Consider the following 16,254-nt stretch of genomic DNA (forward strand, 5'->3'; position numbering starts at 1 on the left):
CATGTGGACTACTGGGAATTGGGAAAGGTGGAGAAAACCCTGCCAGCCTTCACCCCTCGAGCTACAGCACCCCAGCCAAGCTGCCCCTTGCAAGCCCCTTTGCCCAGCAGCACCACGGGCTTTTCTGGGACCAGGCATGGGGAGTGGTGTGAGGTGCGGAGGGCATGGGGAGCAGGATTTGCCCACGAATGTTTATTGGCAATTTGCAAAAGTAAAAAAAGACCTGGAGGGGGCAAGGGGAACCCAAGTCCCAGGGGCTGCCTGTGCTCAGGGAGGGGGCCGGCCTGGGTAAAGGGTCCCCTGCTGCCTGGCACCCCCAGAACCCTGCTGTGCTCCTTTCCCTGGCCTCGGGGCCAGCTGGGCCCTGAGCAAACGAGGCTGTTTGCTCACGCCAGGATTAGCCGCTCTCTTTGTTCCTTTGACTTTCTCCTCCCTTTATGCCGGACCCTTTTATGGGGGCTTCAAAGGGGGCTTGGACCCCCCTCCCTGCCCCTGGAAGCCCAGGTTTGCTTCCCATGCCCCCCCCACCTTGCACTGACATCCTGGGGGTGCCCACGGAGCACATCTGGATGGCTTGCGGGGACAGCAGCTGTGCCACCCGTCCACAGTATTCCCCTTCCCGTGTCCCCCCCTGCCGCCTGGCACCTTTGGCTGCCTTCGGCACCTTGGTGAAGTGGGTGCGAACGGTTGTCCCCCACAGCGGGATTCCCGGCACTTTGCACCCTGTAAGGAGAGGTGGGAAACTTGGCACCAGGATCTGGCCAGCTGTGCAGCCCCGCAGCCCCCACCCGTCTTCCTGCCCCCTGCCAGAGCCCTGCCTGCCTCAGCTGGAGCCCCTGCGCCCCTCTGTGGTCCTCAAGCCTCCCTCGCTGCCCCCACATCCTGTGTGCAGCATCCCTGGATTTGAGCTAGGGGAAACAGGGCGGGCAGGTGGTGGGGTCTCCCTCCCACATTCCCCCTCGCATGGGCAGCAAATGCTGCCATTGCCCTTTCCAGCAGCAGAACACCAGGCTGCCCACAGGCAGGGGCTCCCATTGCCCATCAGCTTCTGGTACACCTGAAAAGGAGCATTTTGGAGCGAACGGACTATTGTAGGCACCTTGGGGTGCCTCGGTGCCCACTGGGGTCCAGCAGACCTCCAGTTTCCAGCTGCCCTCTGGTCTCCCCTGACAGGTTCGTTTGCCTAATTATGAGGGCAGGTCTCCAGCCTGGCATCGTCAATGGTTTTGCACACAGGGTGGGACACGGACCTGGGCACGCCAGAAGCACTGCAGGGACTGGCACAGTGCCGGTGGCGGGAGTGGGGCCAGTGCTGGCAGAGGGGCTGAGGGTGCTGGAGAGCACGTTTGCAGCTTGTCACGTCCGCAGAGACGGGGCATGGCCATGCGTGGGAAGTCCGGCGGTGTTTGACCTCAGCACTCGTGGCCGCCAGCTGTGCTCCAAGAGAGCTGCCAGGGCTGCCAGCTTTGGCCCTGGAGCCACGACACCCACCGGACCCCCCAGCCGGGCACCCCGCGACCTGTAAGGTGGGCTGCCGGGGGCCGAGCAATGCATGGGGCAGGCGGAGTGGGGCTGAGGCGTTTACTCTGCCTGTTGTCACCCGGCCAGCCGCTGCCGGGAACCGCTGGCCGCAGGGACAGGGGTGGGAGAAGGAAGCGCGCAGGCTGCGGGGAGAGCGGGCGCAAGAGGCTGTGGGCTAAAAGGGGTTCCCCTCCCAAAGGGAAGTGTGTGGGGGGCTGCCGAGCCCGGGGGTTATCTGAGTGTGCACTCCGACACCACGTGCTGCAGAAAGCACACACGGGCACACATAGGTCTGAGAGTGCACCAGGGGTGTGTACATGTGTGTCATACGGACATGCACGTGCATGGACACATGCGTAGGGGTGTGTATACACCTGCACACACACCCCCCGCCGACCAGAGTGACCGGGGTGGGGTGGGGGGGGGTGGGGGTGTGCTGGTTCTGCCAGGGGTGGGTCATGGCTGTGCTGAGGCTTGGACATACTCCCCAGGTGCTTCTCTTACCCAGAGTGGGAGAGTCTGTAGGTGCTTCATCTGCCCCCTCCATCAATACTCCTGCTGAAACAGCCCCAGAAGCCACACGCTAACCAGACCCCCATGCTCCATCACCCTCCCCAGCTCAGAGGGGTCCTCACGTACCGCAGCCCTGCCAGGGATCTCTACTTCCCTGAGTCACTTCTCGGTGAGGCTCAAGGGGATGGGGTTCACCTCTGGGCAAGAGTCACTGGGGTTGGAACCCACCTCTGGGTGAGGGTGACCACAGATAGGCATCCACTGCTGAGTGAGAAGGTCACTAGGGTTGGAGCTCATCTCTGGATGAGGGTTTTTGGTGGCCTTCATGCCTGGCTGCCACAGCTGGGAGCTGGACTCCATCAGGGCTGACAGTCTCAGGATCATGTCACCTAGCACAGAGTCACCAATGCCATCTCTTCTGCAGGTACTAGGGCCACCTCTGCCACCTGGACAGGCACAGCCAAGTCACTGACAACCAAGGACTCAGGACAGGGGGCAGGTGAGCAGCCTCAGAGGGTGCCCCGGGACGCCCTTCCCGTGCCCCAAGCCAAGGGAGGAAGCGGCCGGAGGCAGGAAGCCGTCCCCCGGGCCCGGGGCCCCTGCTGAGATTTTCTTCGAAGGTCAGTGGCAACACAACAGGAAATCGCGCTGCCTCGGCTGGGCGGCCGGGCCGGAGCCGGAGTGCCGAGTCAAGCTGTGCTGTGCCGTGCCGTCCCGGGGGCACTCCTGGCCCCCGGCCCTCCATCCCAGCTGGGCGGCTCACGGGGAGCCCACACCACCACCGCCCTCCATGGAAGGGGAACAGGAGTCAGGGAGCAGCTGCTGGCCCCAAGGTGGACGATGCAGGGCCGAAGCCCCCAGCTGAGCATGGAGCTGAACAGTGAGTGCGCGGCTAAAAGGGGAGACGGGGGTGAGCAGGAATGGGCATCGCGTTGACCACAGAGCCAGTGTCCCCCGCACGGGCACTCCAGGAGATGAGCCCTACATGCAGGCAGCAGACGCCAAGGGTGGCTCCGGTTTGGTTGGACCTGGCTGCTACCGGTGCACGAGGGTAACTGAGCATCTCTCCATGCCCACCCTCGGGAAACCGGCTGCACCGAGGGCTTTGGGGACAGGTGTAGTGACAAGGCAGGCAGGTGCGCTGAGGGCCTTCGGAGAGGAGATACCTGTTGCCGGGATGGGCAGTCACTGGGCACAGCAGCCAGCCGGCCGGCTGAGAGGTGCCCGGGGAAGCAGCGTGCCGGCAGCACTGAGGAAGGCAGTGCCAGCAGGCAAACCCTTGGCTAGAGCAGCGGTGAGGCGCAGACGTACACTACGGGATGCTGCAGGCAGGGATTCCCTGAAGCGCACGTGACGCCCAGAGCTGCTCCTGGAACAGATCAGGAGGGCTGGCCCTGCTCCGCGCTGGGAGCGTGGCTCTGCTCCCTGCCTGCAGCCCAGCCTGGAGCAGAGCCGAAAATCCTGGCACAGACGCAGCTCTGCAGCCCCATAGCACGCCACTGGCACGGAAAGCCCAGCTCTCCCCAGAGATCACTGGGCACCTGTGCCAACTGATCGCAGGGCAGTGCCAGGCCCTCCTCAGCCACCCTAGACCTCCCCCTGCACCTCCACCAAGGGGCCATCACCAGGCTGGGGTGAGGTCCTGCCACTGCAGGCATGGTGGCACAGTGCCCAAGGTAACTCCGTCTCCCCCAGGACTGCTCCTCCTCACATCCTTCCTCCTGCACATGGAAGAGGCCCATGCCAGCCCGACACGGCTGGTCTGTGACAACAGACTCATCCAGAAATACATCGGAGAGGCCAAGGACATGGAAAAGAGAGCGGTGAGGATACAGTCACCCCCCACGCACTCCAACCCAAAGCAGGGATGGGCACAGCTCCAGGCATCTCACCTCAGCACATCTCTCCCCTGCAGGGCCAATGCCAGGTGCTGCCCGCGCTCAGCTGCCCTGTCGTGCTGCCCTTGGTGGACTTCAGCCTCCAGCAGTGGAAATCCAAATCGGTGAGAGAGGCTGGGAGAATGCTGCTGGCGCCAGGGTGCCCATGGGGCTGGAGAGGAGCCCCCGGGTTGGCACAGGCATGAAAAATGCCAAACAACATGCCTGGGGGCACACCTGGTGGCACAGGGGTGTGGAGGACCTCATCCAGACCTAGGGTGGGCATAGGAACAAATTGGGCCCAGGGGTCAGCTCACTCACTGCCTGCTCTGCTAGAACGAGACCAAGCTGCGGGAGATCCTCTGTGACCTGGCACTGCTGGTGGGTGCCACGGTGGGGGCCCAGGGCCAGGTGACCGAGGAGTGCGGGGCCAGGCAGCTGAGCCAGCTTTACCGACACGCCAACTCCTTCCTCCTGCTCCTGCAGACCTTCAGCCAGGAGGTGAGACTTTCCCATGTGAGCCAGACCACCCTGGTTCAGGTGCCAGCCATGCTGGGCTGTGCATGATGGCATTTGTTACCCCTCTTATCCCACTGTCGCCCCTCAGGCAGGACCCTGGGAGCCCGGCTGCTCCCCACGCTCCATGGAGCAGACTCATGTCACCAGCATCTTCCTCACCTACCGGCAGCTGGTGCAGGGCAAGCTGCGCTTCTTCTTCCATGACCTGGCCAAGGACTTGTGCAAGCAAGGCCCGGGGGCTGGCAGAGCCCCTCGGTGCAGGGCCTGGTGAGGCTGAGCACAGGGCTCAGCCTCGATCCCAGGTCAGAGCAATCCTGATGGACACTGAGCTGTGCTCCCAGTGCCCAGGAAGGTGTCCGCAGGGTAAGAGTTGCTCCTGCTCCTCAAGCCTTCGGCAGCTGCGCAGCCCACAGAGGCAGACAGCAGCGACACCCACGTGCCAGCGGGCCCAGGCCCTGCTCCTACCCAGGCAGGCCCCTCTACTGTGAAATGCTTTACAATTAAAGAGCTATTTTTCTAAAGAGTCGTTCGTGTCCTCTTCCCTCCCCTGCTGCGGCCCCGGCACGGGGACTGCACACCCCCAGAGGCCTCTGCAAGAGGCAGCCCCTCAGGGACGTGCTCTGGGTCTCTCCCCAGTGCCCAGCTCCCTCCTGCGGCAGCCACCAGCTCTGCAGGGCAAGTGGGCTCCATTGGGCACCAGACTCCACTCAGGGATGTGAACCCTCACCCTCTGCACCCACCTGCCTCTCCCAAGCCCCAGAGTGCACCATGCCCGGAGGGGTGGCAGAGAAGGGCCCACGGCAGGTTTGGACTGCCTGTCCTTTGGGAAAGCAGTGTGGGCCCCCTTTGCCCCCTGTGCAGGTGTACCCGCTCCCTGCCAGCCTCTTCTCTGAGCCAGATGTAGAAAACACATCCTCGTTTAATCAAGAAGGAGCCTGGTCTGCCTTAGGATGGAAACAGTCCCCAGCCCCGACGCAGACAGGTGGCTGTCCCAGTCCAGCTGCCCCTGGCCAGAGCCAGGGCTGCGCCTGCTTTTGGAAGCAAAGGTGGGAAGTGACACCCAGCGGGCAGGACTGCAGAGCACCCAGCACAGTCTCCACTCAGCTGTCAGGCACCTCTCTCCATGCGGATCCCAGCAGGAATCAGAAGATGCCGGGATGAGAAAAAAGACTGTTGCTTTCTCTCCCAGCTCCAGAGGGACCTGGTAGCACAGGTGCTGGGGCAGGATTTTGGGTCACAGGGCTCCTGTTTGCTCGCCAGCAGAACATCCCTGGGGCAGCCTACAGAGGCAGGAGGTTTCCTAGAAGGCCAGCTTCTTCATCAGCAGGTAAACTCGAGAGTCCACTTCAAACCCGTGCAGGTTGTTTGCATCTCCCTGCAGCCGCATGAGCAACCCTCCATAGGACACGTAGGCAGAGCTGGGGTGGGAGGAGAGGAGCGGTGAGAGTGGGGAATCCCACGGGAGACCCGGGCTGAGATCCTGGTGCCTCCCCCACACCACCCCAGGGCACCGCATCCTCCCCCTCCTGCTGACGGGCACTCACAGGCGCGTGGCTGCCTCCGTGGAGGTCTCATCCCCTTCAATCCTGTACACCTTGCCGTACATCACATACTCGAACTGGTCTGCCCTGCAACGGGACAGTGGGAGCTCAGAGTCACACCCAGCTACTCCCCCAAGCTAAGTGTCCTCTAGGAGAAGGTGCCTCTCAGCACTTCACCTTTTCATCTACCCCCGCGTGAGTCCCAGCTGGATCCCGTACCTGGACGGCCTGTCATCTGTGGGGTTATACTCGCCATCATCCAGGGTGCCATCTTCGTACAAAGTGCTGGCAATGACCAGGCGAAATTTGTCCCCTGGGAGGAGAGGGCAGAGGAGCAGTGAGAAGGTGAGGGGCACAGCCAGAGCAGATCTTGGAGTGGTGGAAAGGAGCCACGCTGGCAGGTTTAGCACAAAGCCCTATCCCCAGTGTTCAGTCCTCCAATAGGATTGTGGGGAATGAGGAAACATCACACTGGTTCCTCCGTCTCTCCATTCCCCAGACATTCATCACCAAAATGGGGGAGAACAGAGCCACCAGGACACCACTGCTTGGTGGGACTTGGCTGGGCCCTGGCCACCAGGACACCAGAGGACTTGGCTGGGCCCTGGGCAAGTACACAAGACCCTGCAGCACCAGTTCCAGCCCTTCTGTGTTCCACTGAGGGCGAAGCTCTGTTTTCCACCCATTTAGTATATTTAGCAACAGAAGCTCATTTGAAAAGGTGTCCCTTAAAAGCTTGGTTGCCACCAGCTGAAGCAGTTTCACTAGAGATCATCTCTGCAACACAGGCCAGAGATAAGCCCAAACAAATGCAGCAAGGCAAACCGGAACCCAGCTCAGCCCCAGCACACTGGGAGTGCCCAGCACCTCCTGTGACCTGAGGACAGCACAGGGGCCCAAGGAAGTCTCAGACAGCTCATTCCTTGTTTGCAGCAAATCCAGTTCCCTCTTCCAAGCACTAGCATGCATCTCTCTAACCTCACTCCATTCTGGCACACTCTGGATTAGCTTACCGAGGTCCACGGGGTAGATTTGGATGTTCACATCCAGGATGAGGTCCATCTTGAAGGACTCGCTCTCACAGTGCAGGCGGGACACTGGGGAGAGCGGCAGAGTCAGAAGGACAGAGAAGACCCCCACGGGCTGGGTGGGAGCAGAGTCCCAGTGCCAGGCCATTCCTGTCCCCGCTCCAGGCTAGCGCCTGAGCTATTTGGGAGAAGGGGCGCGCGGGGCTCGGGGATGGTTGCCAGAGCCCGGGAGCACAATGAAGGGCGCACTGGCAGGGAGAGGGACACAGCGCGGTGAGAAACGGAGCGTACCGGGGGCCGAGGACACACCGCCCGGGCTGGGGAAGCGGGGTACGCCAGGGCGCGGCAGAGTCGGTGCCACCGGTGGCGAGAGGACGGGGTACGGGGGCCACCGCCGGCGGGAAGGGCGGAGGGGGACCGGGACAGACGGGGGTGCAGGCCGGGCTGAGGGAGAGCACAGGGCCCGCGGGGAGCGCCCGCGGCCGGGCGGGCAGGGAGGCGGCGCAGGGCCCCGCTCACCGCGGTCGAACTTCTTGCCCTCGGGGTCAATGTCCTTCACGTCGAAGATGTCTTCGAAGAGGATGCCGGCCATGGCAGCGGCTCAGCGTCCCGGTCCCGCTCCCGCCCAGCGCCCGCCGATGACGCGCCCGCACTTCCGCCGCGTGCCGCCCAGCCGGCGCCGTTCCGCCGCGGGGCGGAAGGACCCTCAGCAGGGCGGGGCGATCCCCGCGCCTGCGCACTGCTGCCGGCCAGCGGCGGGTGTCCGCGCGGTCCTAGCGCCCACCGGCGGCGGCGCCCTTCCCCTGCGGGCAGAGGCCGCTGCGCCGCGCTGTGCAGCGCCGAGCACCCGGGCCGAGGCAGAGTCCCGTCTGGGTCAATGGGCTGGCACCCCCGGAACCGAGGCTGGCGGGGGCACTGCGGCTGGGGGAGGGGTACTGCAAAGGGGGGCGGTGAGATTGCTGGGGGGGGCATTGCAGTGGAGTGGGAGCGCACTGCAGTGGACGTGCATTGCAATCGGGGGTGTTGTGCAATGGGGGGGGGCATTATAATGGGGAGGCATTGCAATGGGGGCGTATTGCAGTGAGGGGGCGTATTGCAACGGGGGTGCGTGCATTGGGGGTGCATTGCAGTGGGGGGTGCACAGCAGTGAGAGGTGCACAACATGGGGGGTGCATTGCAGGGGGGTGTGCTGCAGAGTGCGGTGCGCTGCAGAGGGAGGTGCACTGCAGTGGGGGGCTGCCAGGGCCCCTGGCGTGGCCGCACTGCTGGCGCCAGAGGGTCCCGCAGAGCCTGTCGCCGCGTGGGGTCCGTGCGCTTGGAGGACCCCTCGGGGGTGCCGGTGCGGCGGGGGGGCCCTGGCCTGCCCGGCCGGTGCCGGCAGGGGGCGCTGCGAGGCCGCGGATGGCCGCGCGCGGAGCCGCGCACGCCACGGCGCGCCCACGGCCACGGTCGGGCCCCGGCCCGGAGCCGGTCCGCCTGGGCGTGTCCGAGCTGCCCCACGGGGGTCTCGCAGCCTCCCGCCCCCCTCGAGGCGGGGGACCGAGCGGCTTCACCCGGGCTCCCGGCCGCAGCTGGGCATCAGTGTCATGAGCTGCGCAGACTCAGCCAGCGATGGGGCCGAGGGGCTGCAGCCCCCGCCGGCTCCTTCCCCCTCCCACGCCAGCCACGTGGGCGAGGAACGGGTGACGGCTGTCACCCGTGGCCTGCCGGTGAACCGTGATGGGAGAAGGGGGGTCTGGCAGGGCTGGAGGCGGCTCGCACGTCGGGGCGCTGCGGGGTGCCCGCACGCCTGGCATCTGGTCGGGAGCTGCTGATGTGGGGTCGAGAGTTCAGCCCTGCCCCCCCCAGCCCCTGAACGCCACCCCAGCCTGCCTTCACCGATTTGAAACGCGGCAGCGAGGACCCCACCCCCCATTTGAGCAGGGGGTGCCAGCTCAGGCGTGGGACCGAAGGTGCTGGCACGTAGGTGGGTGGTGGGAGCAGATAACCTGATGCGATGGGGACCAGGGAAGGCAGGTGGCACAACACCGTGTGCACAGTACATGCCAGCGGCCTGCTGGGGACCACGAGGCCGTGAATGGGGACATCTCTGGAGGACAGGTCTCTGTGCATGGGGGGGACATCTCCAGGACGTGGCCTGGGGTGGCACCCACAGCTGAGATACCCCCAGCATCCGCGCCAGGATACTCATCACAAGATGTCGGTGGTACCCAGACTCACCCATGTGTGACCCCTCTACCATGTGTCACCCCCCACGACGCGGTGCGAGCACATCCCTGCATGCGCCCGCAGCACAGGCAGCGGGACGGGGCAGCGTGGTGACATCAGCTGACGTGATGGGGAGCGCTGGTGCGAGGGGGCTGGTGGCCCATCGGGGGGGTGCGCAGGTGGTTCACGGCGGGGTCACCCTGCGGCGGTGGCACTCAGCAGAGACCGTCTTGATGCACTGGGACGTAACCTCGGCTCCTTCTAATCATCGTTCAGGCGGTTGACTCCCCCCTCAGCCCCGCGCCCCCTCCCTGCTCTGCCCACCCAGGCTGGGGGAAGGGGGCACAAACCTCCCTGCCAGAGTGTGGGGGCCATGCCCAGACTCCCTGCCCAGTGCAAGGTGTGGGGGGTGGACACCCCTGAGCAACCTGCACCCTCCCTGGCATCCTGCACCCTGGGGTGCCCCTGCCCACTGTGGGGGTGCAGGGCTGGATGTCGGGGGGCCAGGGCACCCCTGCGTGATGGGCTGCGGGGGGCACCCAGGGTGGTACACGTTGCCAGGGGGTGGCAGCAACACACTGAGCATGGTGGAGCACCCCGGGCAGTGCCGGAGTGGGGGACCCCTGCCCCAGCCGGGCCCACCAGTTTGACCACTGCGTGCTCCACGTCCCCAGTGTGGATGTGACCCACCGGAGGGGTGGGCAGCCAGCCGGGGCAGGGTGGCATGGGGTCCAGGGCTGTTTTCTGGGGAGGGGTCCATGTGCCAGCCCCTCTCCCCTTGCTCAGGGGTATAGTGCAATTTGGGCTGGGTGGCCCTGGCACGGCTGTGCCCCCTGCTCGGGCGCTTTCAAGGCCACTGCAGGGTGACACAAAGGGCTTATCCCACCCGGCTGTCCCTGCCTCCCCCTGCTGAGACTTGGCATGCTCGGTGCAGGCCAGTAGGCAGCCGGGGCTGTGCTCGCCAGCCGTCAAGGCAGCCCCTCGAGAGACACTCTGCCTGAAGCCCATGCCAGCCGGCAGTGCCGTCTGTCTCCCTGCGCTTGCGGGACCGGGGCACAGCTGAGCCCCGACCCTGGGCACGGCGGGCATGGCCCCACGCAGGGGTCACGGGCATGCAGCCACCCACAGGGCCAGCTGGTGGAGGGCGTGGGGGCCAGGTTTCCAGATGCCCCCCAGATGCCACGGGGCTGGGGCAGCAGCAGAAGCCCGGCATGGCTCTGAGCTCTCTAGGGGCTGGCTGTGCTGCACAGCCATGGTGCCAAGCCTCCTCCTCGGCCCCGTGCCCAGGCTGCCTGGGGGGCAGGATCGGCCGAGGGGGTTGGCCCTGGTGTAAATCCGTCTGGGATTGGCAGAGGATGGGGCACCCTGCTTTTCCCTGCACTACATCCCCATCTGCCCTGGCTCTGCCCGGTGCCTGCTGCCTCGCCAACCCCGTGCCATGCTGTGCTACGCCATGCCATGCCGTGCCATGCCGTGCTGTGCCACAGGAGTGTGGGTGGCCAGAGGGACCCATGTGCCCAGCTAATGCCAGCCCCATGCTGCCGGGGGGTTGAGCAGACGGTCCTGGGCTGGGTGCTGGCAGTGCTGGGGGATTGGCGCTGCTTTCGGTGCCGTTGCCTCGCAGCGTCTGTTTGCCAGCCAGGTGCCTGGCGTCGCCTCCTTATCTGAGATTAAACAAACCCTTCTCAGATCTGGCGCCAGGCGCTGCCCCTGTGCCCATGGGACCAGCCCTCTCCTTACCCTGGGCTCCCATGCCTGCTGCCCCCCTCCACGCTGTGCTGCAGGGCCACCCAGACCATGAGTCGCTGGGGATGAAGAGCCACCCAAAAGCTGACCTCAGGCTGCCCTTGCTCTAATTGTGCCATAGTCCTTGGGGTGTCTGTGCATTGGGGTGGCCAGGACAGGTGTACCCAGGGGTGGGAGCACCCAGCCATTGCCCTCAAAGCAGGGCACAGGGTGGCACCATCTCTGCCCCCACCTTGGAGCACCTCCAAAACATCCCACTACATAATGGGACCCACCAGGAGATCCCCCTGTCCTGCCATGGTCAGAGGTGCTGGTGGCCCCGGCGTGGCAGATCCCAGCAGCCGCGGTGCCTGTGCTGCCAGGTTCCGGGAGTGGGGGTGCAGCCCCCTCGCCTCATTAGCCGCTTGGCTGTTATCTCCCACCAATAAATTATACAACACAAGCATGTCTTTGAAACGCAGCCAGGCCTCCATCCGGCGGGGCGGCCTTCGGGGACCCAACGTCAACCATTTATGGGGTGCCTCTGGCTGCCCGCACTGGGGAGAGGGATGGTGACAGGGACGGGGATGGACATGCGGTTTCAGGCACTTCCCAGAGCGAGGGGATGCTGCAGACGGGCTCCTGGGCTGCCATATGGACTCCTCCCAGCAGTGAGGCTGGGAAACCTGCCTGCACCTCCGCTTCCACCCCTGCCTGCACCTCATGCCCACTGCTTGTGACTCTGCCTGTACCATCACACATCCCTGCCTGCACTCCTCCTCATAGCCCTTTGCCTGCACCCCTGCCCCTGCCTGTCTCCCTGCCTGCCTCCCTGCCTCTACCTCACTCATGTCCCTGGCTTGCACCCCTGCCCGCTGCCTGTTTCAAGGTGTGGGGTGGCAGCGGTGCCCGGGCTGCTTCAGAGGCGGCGGCGGTCCCTGTTATCTGCTGGCACAAAGGAGCCGAACCACCGCTACCGTTACCGGAGCAAACAAGGGCAGGGTGAGGCCGGAAACATGCAGCCACCGGAACCTGCGGGCACTCACCCTAGTGGCATCGCTGCAGGTGACAGGTCGAGGGGTAGGGTGGTACCATGTCCATGCCGAGGGATGGGGCATCCCTCCATGCACCCCGATGTCAGGGAACTGAGGCCACGTGGGGCTGCCCAGGGCAGTGCTGCTGCCTGTGCGTGTTGCACACACGTGTGCACATGTGTGCTCTCCCACCGGCTCCACCGGTGCCCCCCTGGGGTACAGCAATGGGGTGTGGTGGCCTCGGGGTGCCCATCCCTGCACCCTGCTGGGTTGGTACCCACCTGGGCTGGGGGTCAGGCAGGAAGAGAGGAAGCCGAAATTAAGCTGTTAATGAGCCTGTCTGTCACCAGGCCACCAATTACCGAGGCTGGGAACGAGGAGATGATGGAGGGTGGCTGGCAGGGGGAGGGGAGCAAGATGCCAGGGTCCCCAGCATGAGGGCGGCTGGGAGGGGTGTCATCATGTCTCGACAGCTTCCTCATCACCACCTGCCACTGGTGCCCCCAGGGACTGCCAGCCATGTCCTGTGGGGTGGAGGACAGAGGGGACCAAGCGGTGATAGGGCCACAGCCGTGCCAGGAGCTCCAGGGGTCCTCGGGAAGGGATTAGCCTCTTCCCCCCCTGCTCAGGCCCTGGAGGGAAAAACGAGCTTCCAGGGAAATAACCCTGAGCACTGCCCCTGCCTGTCACCAGTGTCACAAGCTGGCTGTTCTCTGCACTCAGCGCATGGAGAAGCACTTGCCCACAGGGAGCAGAGACACTGGCTGCACCCAGGGGTGCTCCCAGCCCCTCTGGCCGCTCCCAGCCCTGGGAAGGGGTACAGGCTTATAGCCTCCCCCCCATTGCCCTGCTCAAGACTGTTGTGGTGCATGGCAGAGGCCTCTGTCCACGTCCCCAACCCCGTCCCCAGCTGGGATGGGACAGGGTGGCCAAATTCCTCTGGGCTGATGCTGACGTTGTTTTTTCCGCAACACCTCTTGGGAGCGGGGCTGGGAGCCTGGCTGGGCTGGTGGAGGGACAGGCCATCTCCCCAGCTGTCATCGCTCCTTCCTGTCCCTGCGATGGCCCTTAGTGGCACCCGGCCCCGGGAGGGACCTGGGGGCTGCCAGGGGTAGGAGCCTGCAGAAGCGGGTCCCTGCTCCTCTGTGGTGGTGAGCGGCTCCGTGCCGGACACTAGCAGTGTCCAGCAGCTGCCTGCCATGCCTTGGCCAGACCCACGGAGCCGAACCTGGCCGAGCCGGAGGGCAGGCTGGGATTATAGCCAGGGGATTTTGCCAGGCTCCGAATTAACTTAATGGCTTTGGAAGACAAACAGATTAGGGAGCTGTGGGGATTGGGGCAAGGATCAGCTAAATTGGAAGCAGAGGTGGGCGGCAGCGTCCTGCCCAAACTCCGCTCACCCCTGCCCAAACCCCCCCAGCAGCCCCGTCCCTGCAGCAGCCCAGCCTGTCCCCACCCTGCCAGCTCCGGGTGCCTCCATGGGGTCCTCGCAGTCCCCTCCCGTGGCCAAGCCGATGGCGGGGCTGGTCGGGGCATGCTCTTCCCTCCGGCCTGGGTCTTGGCCGTGCGTCAGCAGCCTCCGGGCGTTGCTGCCTTCCCCTTCCCTTTCCCTGCCCGTCCCTTTCCCGCTCTCCATGCCCCCTCTCCCTGCCCTCCACATCCCCCCCCGCATCCTCACCTGCATCCCAGCCGTGTCTCCCCGCGTGCTGTGGAGCTGCTGCCGAAGTAATCTGTCTCGAAACAAGCTTCCTCCTGGGGCCTCGTAAATCTCAGCAAAGCACTGAGTCGTGGGGCACTCCTGCACCCCTCTTTGCTGGCAGGGTGCTGTGCCCCATCCCCACATCCCCCCCTGGCACCCCAAGAGGGTTTGGGGCTGCATTGCCACCCCGATAGCATCAGGTCCCCGGGGCAGCCCCGCTCACTGGAGATCGGATCACTGGTAATGAACAACATCTGGGCATGGGGGCTGGGGACAGAGGGGACGGAGGGGACAGCCCTGTTCCCCTCCAGCAGCCAGGCACATCTCTGGGGACACTGGGCAGTGCCAGAATAATGGGCATCACTGCCCGTTTTGGGGTGACATCCCCACGGCAGGACTCCCAGTGCCATGCATGACCCGAGCCCAGCAGATCTCAGCCAGGCTTTGATGGTGCAGTGTGGAGAGGCAGCCAGGCCTGGGGGTCCCCGAGGAGGAGGGGGCCGCGGCGAGGAAGGCTGGGTGTGGGGGACAGCCTCCTGCTGCTGTGGCCCCCCCCAGCGCTCCCGGCCTCCTCCCACCGCCGCTTCCTGCGCAGGCAGCCGGGGAGGCGATGAAAGCAGCCCCAGCAGATGTTTCTGGCTTGTTTTCATCTCATTAACCGTTTCCTCTTTTATTATGGGATAAATTATTAATTGTTCGGCGCAAGGAAAAAAGAAAAGAGAAATCCTGATGGAGACCCCGCAGGCCTTGGGGAGGGTGGTGGGCAGAGGCTGGTACAGCCTGAGGCAAGGGAAGGGCAAGGGGAATTTGGGGTCCCTGGGGTGAAGGTGGCCCCTTGCAGTGCCACCAACTGCCAGGTGTCCCCCCCGCCATGAAAAAGGGGGGTGACATGGGGTGCAGGAGGCACTCAGGGAGCAGGGCAGGGGTGGGCTGCGCGGGGGCTGCCGGCACCTGGCCTCTGTCAGCAGCCAGTGAAAATAACCCAGGCAGACAGGGCGATGGTGGGGCCGGGAGTGGGACTCAGACCGTCAGGCACCCGTCTGCAAGCCCCCTGCCTGGAGATCCCCCAACTCCTTCTCCCTGCCCCCTCTAGTCCCCGCGGGCTGAGAACAAACACACTCGCTGCACCTCCTGGCCGAGGAACAGGGCTCAGCCCCAGCCCTGCTGCCTGCACCCCCCCTCCCCAGCTCCCTGGCCCCTGCCCCCCTGAAATATTCATGGTCCTCAATGACGAGTTAATTTAATTGCCCTGATGAGGAGCTGAATAATTTATGCTCTTTTCCAGCAGGTCAGGAGACATCGTTAGCAGCTGATCTTGGTGCAGTGAGGGGAAGTAACCAAGCCCCCCACCCCGCTGCCTGGGGACACCAGGGACTCGAAAGCGTCCCCATCCTGGTGTCCCTGTGGCTGGGTGACATGTGGTGAGATCCAAAGCACCAAGCCCTCCTGCCCATCCCGTGACCCCCAGCATCGCGGGGTGGGATGGTGGCCCCAGCCTGGTGTGCCATGGCTCCACCAGTCCTGGTGGGCTTCGAGGGACAGCCTCCCTCCATCCCCATCGTCGCCGCTTTTGTCCATGGCCAGCGGCGATGGCTGGGATGAAATACGGCTGGGAGAAGCGGCCGGCGCGCTCTGGATTCCTGAGATAACGGGGACAGGCGGCACAGGGACTTTTATTTACATTTTTCCCTTGAAATTTTGGCCTCTCTCTGGTGAGACCCCATCCGGCTGCCATGAAGATAAGAGGGGCTGTTGGGGGTCAAGATGTGTTTCAGGGGGCTTATTCTGCCCAAGCCCTGATACTCACCCCAGCCCACGCACCCCGTGCGGGTGGGGGGCACAGCTGAGTGCCAAGGAGGGGCTTGGGATCTACTCCCGCCCCATCAAAATCCATGTTTCTTCCTCTCCACTGGTGTGATGGGGACTTGGGGGGCCTGATCCACCCCATCTCTCACACCCGCGGGTCAGGGGGAAGCCATGTCTCCTGCCTGCTCGGCATCCCCTTGGTGGAGAAAGCAAAGCCCAGGATAACGCTGTCGTGATGGCCATGCCAGGAAATTTCGGGCCAGAGGCCGCAGCCAAGGCAGGGGCTGCAGCCGGCCGCCCGATAACGCCTGGATTTCCTCCTGGCGCTGCCCAGCGTCCGGCTAGTGGGGATGGCTGGGGTGTGGGGGCTGCCCAGTCGCAGCACTCCATTCCCTGGCAGGAACAGCCCCGGCTGCCCCGCGGCCCTGGGGGGCACAGCAGAACCCCGCGGGGGCCCAGTGCTCCAGCAGTGCTGAGGGTCCCGGGCTGTGCCCCTTGCAGCACTGGGAGCATTGCTGTCCCAGGGAGGGATGGGGCAGAGGGGCTGCTGTGACCCACAGATGCTCCTGCACCTGAAGCCCCTGGGGGCCCTGTCCCGGCTGCCACCCCCGGTGCAGGACTGGCCCCCCCATCACCCAGGGGTGGCTCCCTGGGAGGTCCAGCATGGATGGGGAGGGGGCAGAGGTGGGACTTACTGTGGCCACCCCAGGTGCCAGAGCTGGGTAAGTGAGTGTACAGGGTCATCCCCTCACCCCACACAGGTGTGCGGCCACACGTGCACAT

General features: G+C 64.7%; 2 protein-coding genes across 3 annotated transcripts; one reads left to right on the forward strand and one right to left on the reverse strand.

The window, feature by feature from the left end:
* Positions 1–2,874: 2,874 nt before the first annotated feature.
* THPO (thrombopoietin) lies at positions 2,875–4,701 on the forward strand. Its single transcript, XM_009981659.2, has 5 exons — positions 2,875–2,914; positions 3,730–3,857; positions 3,950–4,036; positions 4,248–4,412; positions 4,519–4,701. Exons 1-5 carry the CDS (start codon positions 2,875–2,877, stop codon positions 4,699–4,701), a joined length of 603 nt encoding a protein of 200 aa, XP_009979961.2.
* A 653-nt stretch (positions 4,702–5,354) lies between these two features.
* Positions 5,355–7,618, reverse strand: POLR2H (RNA polymerase II, I and III subunit H). 2 transcript variants are annotated; one of them, XM_086618323.1, is made up of 5 exons: positions 7,519–7,618; positions 6,985–7,068; positions 6,191–6,284; positions 5,975–6,058; positions 5,355–5,848 (listed from the first exon to the last, which is right to left on the reverse strand). In XM_086618323.1, exons 1-5 carry the CDS (start codon positions 7,589–7,591, stop codon positions 5,731–5,733), a joined length of 453 nt encoding a protein of 150 aa, XP_086474449.1. In that variant the 5' UTR covers positions 7,592–7,618; the 3' UTR covers positions 5,355–5,730. The 2 variants fall into 2 exon arrangements, with proteins under 2 accessions (XP_086474449.1, XP_086474450.1); XM_086618324.1 differs by lacking the exon at positions 5,975–6,058.
* Positions 7,619–16,254: the final 8,636 nt, after the last annotated feature.

This window comes from Tauraco erythrolophus, chromosome 11, assembly GCF_009769465.1.
Source record: "Tauraco erythrolophus isolate bTauEry1 chromosome 11, bTauEry1.pri, whole genome shotgun sequence".
NCBI classification, from domain to species: Eukaryota; Metazoa; Chordata; class Aves; order Musophagiformes; family Musophagidae; genus Tauraco; species Tauraco erythrolophus.

What these genes read in the sequence shown, in the direction of transcription:
- THPO (XM_009981659.2), top strand. Translation starts at nt 2,875, where the DNA reads ATGCAGGGCCGAAGCCCCCAGCTGAGCATGGAGCTGAACA. An exon ending in GCTGAGCATGGAGCTGAACA is followed by an intron (nt 2,915 to 3,729) that starts GTGAGTGCGCGG and finishes CGTCTCCCCCAG; the next exon opens with GACTGCTCCTCCTCACATCC. An exon ending in AGCAGTGGAAATCCAAATCG is followed by an intron (nt 4,037 to 4,247) that starts GTGAGAGAGGCT and finishes CTGCTCTGCTAG; the next exon opens with AACGAGACCAAGCTGCGGGA.
- POLR2H (XM_086618323.1), bottom strand. Translation starts at nt 7,591, where the DNA reads ATGGCCGGCATCCTCTTCGAAGACATCTTCGACGTGAAGGACATTGAC. An exon ending in ACAGATGACAGGCCGTCCAG is followed by an intron (nt 6,059 to 6,190) that starts GTACGGGATCCA and finishes GTCCCGTTGCAG; the next exon opens with GGCAGACCAGTTCGAGTATG. An exon ending in ACGGAGGCAGCCACGCGCCT is followed by an intron (nt 5,849 to 5,974) that starts GTGAGTGCCCGT and finishes CTCCCACCCCAG; the next exon opens with CTCTGCCTACGTGTCCTATG.